Genomic DNA, 7,937 nt, shown 5'->3' with positions numbered 1-7,937 from the left:
GGCCGCTCCCCGCCTGCGCGCGCCCCTCCCCCATGCGAGCCCGCCCCGGCCGGGCCCCCACCCCGCCCTCGCGCCGCGGGACTGCGCCTCGGGCGGCCCCCGACTTTGCGCCCCGGAGTTGGGTCCCGCGCATGGTCTGACTTCCGGCCGCCCGCGCGCTCGCCCGGCCGCCCGCGCCCCGCGCCCGCCCTCCCGGGCGCCCGAGGAGTGGGGACCATGCCCGAGCCCGGGCCGGACGCCCCCGGCGCCGCCAGCGCGCAGCCCCCCGCGCCGCCCCCGCAGCCCGCGCCCAAGGAGTCCCCGTTCTCCATCAAGAACCTGCTCAACGGAGACCACCCCCGGCCGCCCCCCAAGCCTCAGCCGCCCCCACGGACACTCTTCGCTCCGGCCGCGGCCGCCGCGGCCAAGGGCGCCCTGGAGGGCGCCGCGGGCTTCGCGCTCTCGCAGGTGGGCGACCTGGCTTTCCCCCGCTTTGAGATCCCGGCGCAGAGGTTCGCCCTGCCCGCGCACTACCTGGAGCGCGCCCCGGCCTGGTGGTACCCCTACACCCTGGCCCCCGCCGGCGGCCACCTCCCGCGACCTGAAGGTACCGACCCTCTTTGAACCGCCCTAGTCCCCCCGCGCGCCCGTCCCACCCCCACCCCGCGAAGCGCCCGCGGCCGGAGGGACCCCGCACCCGCCGGCCGCGGCGACTCCCCCGGCCCCGGCCCCCGGCCCCGGCCCCGGCCGCCGCTCCTGCCCCTGGGCGCGGCCGCGCTGCGCGGGCATCCCGTCCCACTTGGTGAGAAAAAAGTGGACTCGGAGCCCCGGGAGCGGCGCGTCCCGGGAGCAGCGCCCTCCGAGCTCGGTCGGGGGGTTCAGGCGCCCGGGCCCGGGGCCGCGCGGCCGGAGGGCGCAGCCCCCGGGCGGGCCCTCCCCAGCGGCCGCGCCCTCCCCGGCCCCTGGCGAGGGAGCGGAGGACGCGAGCCGCGGCGCGGCGCCGCCGGGGTCTCCCGCCCGCGCTCGGGAGGAGGGAACCCGGACGCCGACCCCCACTCCGGCCGGGCGCGGAAGGAGGGGCCGGGGGAGCCGGGGGGCCGGGCCGGGGGCCGGCGCGGACTGAGCCTGCGGCCCCGGCGCCGCGCCCCGCTGAAGGCCGCGCGCGTGTGTGTGTGCGTCCGTCTGTCTGTCTCTCCCCAGCCGCCGAGAAGGCGCTGCTCCGGGACTCCTCGCCGGCCTCCGGCACCGACCGCGACTCCCCGGAGCCGCCGCTCAAGGCCGAGCCCGACCGCAAGGAGCTGGACTCCAAGAGCCCGGACGAGATCGTCCTGGAGGAGAGCGACTCGGAGGAGGCCAAGAAGGACGAGGCGGCCGGCGGGCCCGGGGCGGGCGCCGGGGGCGCAGCGGCGGCGCCGGGCGCCGAGGACTGGAAGCGGGGCGCGGGGAGCCCCGAGAAGAAGCCGGCGTGCCGCAAGAAGAAGACGCGCACGGTGTTCTCGCGCAGCCAGGTCTTCCAGCTCGAGTCCACCTTCGACATGAAGCGCTACCTGAGCAGCTCGGAGCGCGCGGGCCTGGCCGCGTCGCTGCACCTCACCGAGACGCAGGTGAAGATCTGGTTCCAGAACCGCCGCAACAAGTGGAAGCGCCAGCTGGCGGCCGAGCTGGAGGCGGCCAACCTGAGCCACGCCGCGGCGCAGCGCATCGTGCGGGTGCCCATCCTGTACCACGAGAACTCGGCGGCCGAGGGCGCGGCGGCCGCGGGCGCACCGGTGCCGGTCAGCCAGCCGCTGCTCACCTTCCCGCACCCCGTCTACTACTCGCACCCCGTCGTGTCGTCCGTGCCGCTGCTGAGGCCCGTCTGAGGCCCGGCGGGGCGGGCGGGAGCGCCCGGCCCCTGCCCGGACCCCGGAGGAGACTGGGCCGGGCCGAGGGCGCCCGGACGTCCGGCGGCCTTCGGGAGCCGGGGCTTGGGCGCGCGGCCCCGGCCTCCCCTCCCCCAATCGGTAGCGTTTTGTAAGTATTTGCAATGCATTTTCGTGCAATTCACCCCTAACGGATTCGAGGCGCTTCCCCTCTTACTTTTGGTTTTGGTTCATATTAAGAGAGAGCAGGGACAAAAAAAAAAAAAAATCCCGGGTCAAATATTTCGGCTGAAAGCTTTTGTAGAATGCGCAGGCTTCCCTCCCCATTTGCATTGCGCGGCGGCTTTTTTGATTTTATTTTTATAGAGAAAATAAGCGCAAAAACCGGAGCCCCTCTAATTTATTAATTTTCTACAGAACTGTTTTCAGAAGTCCAGAGAGAGAGAGAAATCACATAGTAGTACTCTTATTTCTGGATTTCTGGGTGTGGTTCTTCCTCTCCGCCTCCAATCGGTTCTGCACCCCCAGTCCGTTCGCCTCCCCGACTTGCAAGAATCTGAGAGCCTCTCCAGAACCGGACTCAGGCTGCCTCTTCCTCCCGCAGAGGCCCCTGCAAGTCCACCTCTCAAGTCCAGCTCTCCCTCTCTGTGACTGAGGAATTCTCTAGCTGTTTAAAGGGGAAAGACAAGGCAGCCAAAACCCAGAGCTGCGGTGACTCTAACGGCTCTACGTCTGGCCTAGGCGAGGTGGTCTTATTTATTAGTAGCATTTATTCTGGGAATTCCATTGATTGGTAAATTATTATTATTACCACTACGACTTCATTCCCTGATTTGCAAGAGTGAATTCAGTATTTTTCTTGAACCCTGCATCTTTCCTCTCTCCCCCTCTTTTTTATTCTGCAGTAACGGCTCTACTTTGACCTGTGCAATATTGTACAAAATTCCCCGAGAGCCTTGCTTCTTCCCCGGGAGAAGCTGAGGTTTTCACTGTATAATCCTGGTCATGCGTTTAGGAGGAGAAAAAAATCAAGAAGGGGGGGCGGGGTAAGGAAGAAAACCCAGAGTAGGTAGCTATGCTCAGAGGAGTCAGATAGGCATACTGGAGCGCTTTAAGTGAAGGACAATCAATTTAGGAGAATTTTAACTTATTTGATAAATGTACAGATTTCTTGTAAAGTTCCCCCTGAACTCCGCGGGGCTCCCGGCTCTGCCACCCAGTCTGTTTTCTTTCCGTGGGCTACACCTGTTGTTCTGCCAGAGTTTGTTTCCTCTCACCCCCCCACTTCTGCCCTGGTTCGGTTCCTTTTTAAGAAAAAGAAAAAAACCCACAAAATATTGTTACACTTAATGGTGTCGTGAAATTGAATTAATTAAAAAGGAAAGAAAAACCAAGCGTTGCGTGTTGCCATTGTGTAACCCTGGACGGTGTTCCCGGAGCAGGTGTCTCCCAGACTCTCGCCGGCCTCGCTCTCCGGCGGCCTGTGGCCAAGTCCGACCTGGACGCACATCCCCAACCTCCAGGAGGCCGCGGAGACAGAGGCGGCTTTGTTCGCGGCCCGCGCTGCCCTCTCGCCGGCATCCTCTGCGGCTGGCCACGCCTGGCGAGCAGGGAAGCAGGCGGAGGGGACCCGGCTTATCTGCTTTGCGAAATCGAGCGAAGCGACCGCCCCGGGCTCCGAGCCGGCTGCTCCATCCCGCCGCGGGCCGCGGCCTCGCGCGGGGGTCCAGCTGCGCTTCTGGGCGGGACGTTCCCGACGCGGCTCCGCGGGCCTGGAGCGCGCTGGCTCCGGCGGCCCCCGGGGTCAGGAGGGGCGGGGGGAGCGGAGAGTCGGTTCAGACTTTAGCTTCCGCCGATCGTGAAATTCGATGGGGCCCGGAGAGGTTCGGAGACGGGAGCGCGAGGGAGGCGGCCGGCCCTGGGGACGGCGGCCCCGCGCTGCGCCCAGGGGGCTTCCGCAGGCCTGGAGGAGCCGGGGCTGGGCTGGGGTGTGGGCGCGGGCCGGGTGCGCCGGGAAACAGATCACCCGACTTTGGCAGCGGCACCGGAGAGGCGCCATCTGCCCGCCGGCTGGGCTCTCTTCTGTCCGCAGGCGCCCTAAAACCTCAAAGGCGAGCTCGCGGGGCCTGCCCGAGTCCTGGCCGGTGCCCGGAGGGCCACATCCCCACGCGCCTGCCCGACGCCGGCCCGCTGGCTCTGGCCGGGCGACCCCGGGTGGCGCCGATCGGCGGGAGCGGCTCGTCTGCGCGCTTCGCCCCTGGCGGAAGCAGGTGCTCGGGCACCCCCGCGGCCCAGCCGAGCGCCGGCCTCAGACGAGGGCGTCTGCGCGCCCGACTGCTGCAGGGGCGCGTTCGATGCTGGGAAACCCGAGGAGGGAGCCGAGGAACCAGAGGCCGTGAAGATTTCCAGGAGGACAGTGCGGGGAGCGCCCGCTGGGGACGCGCTCTCGGGTCCTCTCCAGGGCGCCGCTGGCTCCTCCGGCCCAATTGATTCCACTGTGCCTGAGACGTCGGATGTCGTTTTCTGTCCATGGGAAACTGCCCCCCAAATAAACCGTCGTACCTATTTATGGCAAAATTTTAGCCTGGACCTCAGTGAAGACAGATTTCCTTTTATTTTCCTCTGGTTTGGACTAAAAACGAGGGCATGTGTCATAAGTGAAAAATAAACAGAAAATCGGGGTCAAAATATGTCGTTCCTTGTGTTACCTGCAAACATGGTGATGCCTTTGACTGTTGGCAATACTAACTGTGAGACGGGCCAATAACAGCTCATTAAAAATAATGTTGCAACAGCAAACACGTCCTTAGATTTTACAGCCAGAACACGATGTTATCAAATGCCAAGAAAATACTTCTTTATTTGTGTTTGGATTCTAGAAAACGGTTCTCGACCGACCCGGTCTTTACAAAGTCGAGAAATAACTGGTTCCCTCTACGCACAGTTTATCCTTTGTCCTGCTCCCCACTGCCTCTATTTCTGTCGTGGTGGGGAGCCCCAATGCCTGGGGTGGTGCCTCCATCCCAGAAGTTATGGCACATGTCTTGGGGGCAGGGGACTGAGGGAGTGACCCAGGGGCTGCCTGCACCTGGAGGTGCTGTGAGTTTAGAAGCCGGCCCAGGCAGAAACGTCCAGTTTCCTTCAATCAGGTGGGGTCTTGGTATTTCTCAGTGCCAGGAACGGAGTTGCGCCTAGGTGCTGGGGTGGCTCCGGTGACCCAAGCAATGTGGCACAACTGCAGGTCTTTCTGTGGCCTTTGTGTCAGGAGAGGGTAAGAAAGTGTTCGGTGAGGCAGTCACATCCCAGGAGCTGGTTGGGGTCACCTTCTGCCGTACAGAACCTTCCCCCCCCCCCCAGCCTCTGTAGGGATTGTGGGAAGCGGCTGGAGCCACTCACCACAGGGGGCGATCTGGGGGAGTAGAGGTGGTTCTGGGAATTCTGAAAACAGGGCAGGCTGTGTCTCCTACCCTCAGACACTGAACTGACACCCAATTTTGTCCTTTCATGCTCTCTCCCTTCAGATCGTGCAACCCAGTCTTCTCCATCTAACTTCAGGCCGGCACCTATCCGCACCCTCAGTTAATCTTCAAGTTGGTGCAAATGACATAAGCGTCTTGGTTAATTCCTTTCTGCACCACCCAGACAGACACGCCTGCAAACCACACACAGGCACACACACTTTAGCTACATCTCCTAACCGCGACTTCCCCAGGGGCTCCCAGCACCTCAGCGATGTGTTTAGCATCGTAGTGATGTTAAGCGCACAGTCAGACACACCTTGTTGGAGGAGACCCTGACGCTGGCTTTCACCGGCAGCCCCAGACCAAGGCAAGCTAGGAAGCCTCCGCTGGAAGGGAGCGAGATGGCGCTCCTACCTCTGCGGCAGAAACCTGAAATCCTTCCCGCAGGGATGCCCCGAGTTCCTCCTCACAAGCTACCTAGAACAAACTAGTGGAGCGCGCCAACACCCCACTGCGGACCCCGTTCTCATACACCCCACTCTGAGTTGGGATCCTCAGAGGTGCGCTCTGAGCGCCGGCGAGCCCTGCAGGCCCTGGGAGAGCAGAGCCTCACCGAGAGCTGTTGCATTTGGCAACACAGATGTATTTCTTTTATTTGGTAGTAAATAGAGCAGGTGTGTGTACATCAAACAACACCAAGACAGATATAAACTGCCCCCCCGCCCCTGGGCGCTTATTCTGAGCTGGGACGCCCACTTGGCAGGCTCCTGGCTCTCTAGAGCCAGAGGCCAAGGCGGCAGAGACCTAGAGCGCACTCCTGCCTGTCCCAGAGCCGCGCTGGAGGCAGAGCTGGGAGGAAAGGCCGGCAAGGAGGTTGGTGGATTTAGCTTTCTCTTCTCCCAATTCAGGGTGGTCCAGCCAGGGTATGGATGACATGGGGAGGGGGATTAGCAAAGGGGGGCCCAGAGGGCCACCCCAGCCCTTGGCCTTATGGACCTTTGGGGAGGTCTCACGTTTGGGGGTGTCTGGGCCTGGGCCACTGGCTGCTACTTCTGCTCTTCGGTGCACAGGGCACTTAGATGTCCCTGGAAAGGCCCTTTGAGGCTGGTAACTTTCTGGGTGTGCCCGCCTGTCTCCAAGACTCCATTTTGCTCCATCTCTCTCTGGCATCCCCGCCTGCGCCCCAAGGCACCGCCAGGGCTCCTGTGCCCGGCATCACCCCACTTCACCTGGGAAAAGCGGATAAAAATAGACCCCTCTTTTGGGTCATCTCCACAGGGTCAAGGTAGAAGAACCACGAGCCCCATAAAAAGCCCAAACTGGGGTCCCAAGTAAAGCAGGCAGGGTCAGAGGCCACGGCTCTCGGTCAATTACAAATGACCCCCAGAAGCTGCCCGCGAGACTCCACCTCCTGTCTTCCCGCCCCGCTCGGCGCCCGCCACCCCGCCCCGCCTACAGGCCCTGCGGGCTTCAGGGTGCGCGCGAGGCCAGAGCCTGGGGGCGTGCGTCCCTGTGCGCTGGCGCGCGGGCCTGAGCGCGCAGGCCGGTGTTCACCCTCCGACCTACAAACAGCTTGGGGGCGCGGGTGGGGACCGGGTGGGGGCGGCGACGAAAGAGGAGACCGCGAAGTAACTAGGCGGTCTTTAGTTTGGGTCGCTGCCTGGTGCCTTGGAGCCGGACGTGAGAGATATTTGGGCTGCACTGGCCCCCCATGTGTGCCCCTCCCGCGCAAGTATCCTGAAGGCTTGTTGGGTGGGAAGAGGCTGCTTCTGGGGAATCAGGTTTCAGACCGACGCGCAGCCCGAACCCTCTGCGAGGTCCATTTATCCGCCTGGGATTTCTTCCACCCCTGAGCCTCCAGAATCCAGCAAAACTTCACAGAGTGTCAGGCAGTTTCGCAGACGCCAGGCAAGGGCTAGCTGGGGGCTGCGTGCTCCCCGGAGACGTCTCCCGCGCATCCTCCCGCTGGCCCAGGTCCCTCCCTGGGCCGTAACCCCAGGGGACGCATCTCGGGTCGGAACCGCCCCAAATCTGGGTCACCGGGGTTCCCAAAGTGTCCCCTTCTGGTGGCGCGAGTGGAGAGGTTTGGAGCGAGGGAGCCAGCCAAAGCGAGTCCAGGAGCGTTCCCTGTGCCCATCCCCAGGAGCAGCGAGGCGGCGTCACCTGGCGGGCCTCGCCCGAGTGCTAATGTCTTAAAGAAATAGAAAGAATCCCCTTCTCTCCTGCGCGCCTTCGCCGCCCAAGCCCCCCTGGGTGATGGAGTGCACGCATCAGATTTTCATCAAAGTTCTATTAAGTGAAACATAGGTTGCAGGGCACCCTTTGATTGAAACAGTTTAAATTTTAATTGTGTTTTTAATTTGACATATAGTTGCAGAAAGGAATGACACTGCATCGCCAAGGGGCGGTCGATTTTCTTAATTTCTCCCAGAGGAATTGATGAGTCTATCAGGCCACTAGATTGGAAACCCATTAAAGCTCTCTGGTTAGGCTGTTAATTGGAACTTGATGGATGTGGGGGGGGGGTGTCGGACTCGGCTATGCTGATCCAATCTTCATGACTTTCTGTTTTCCAATAAATTACACAATTCATTTTCCAGCCGCAGATTACATAAATTGTACACCTCTGGGGCTC

The 7,937-nt window shown here is 62.5% G+C and overlaps 1 protein-coding gene across 1 annotated transcript; it reads left to right on the top strand.

The window, feature by feature from the left end:
* Positions 1-216: 216 nt before the first annotated feature.
* Positions 217-1,841, top strand: HMX3 (H6 family homeobox 3; the record flags this gene model as incomplete). The annotated part of the gene is made up of 2 exons (XM_084245237.1): positions 217-586; positions 1,180-1,841. The coding sequence occupies 2 exons, from the start codon at positions 217-219 to the stop codon at positions 1,839-1,841; spliced, it is 1,032 nt and encodes a 343-aa protein (XP_084101363.1).
* Positions 1,842-7,937: the final 6,096 nt, after the last annotated feature.

This window comes from Talpa europaea (genome assembly GCF_964194135.1).
Source record: "Talpa europaea genome assembly, chromosome: 10".
NCBI lineage: Eukaryota > Metazoa > Chordata > Mammalia > Eulipotyphla > Talpidae > Talpa > Talpa europaea.
The sequence above is the reverse complement of the archived record's forward strand: the minus strand, read 5'-3'. Positions and strand labels throughout refer to the sequence as shown.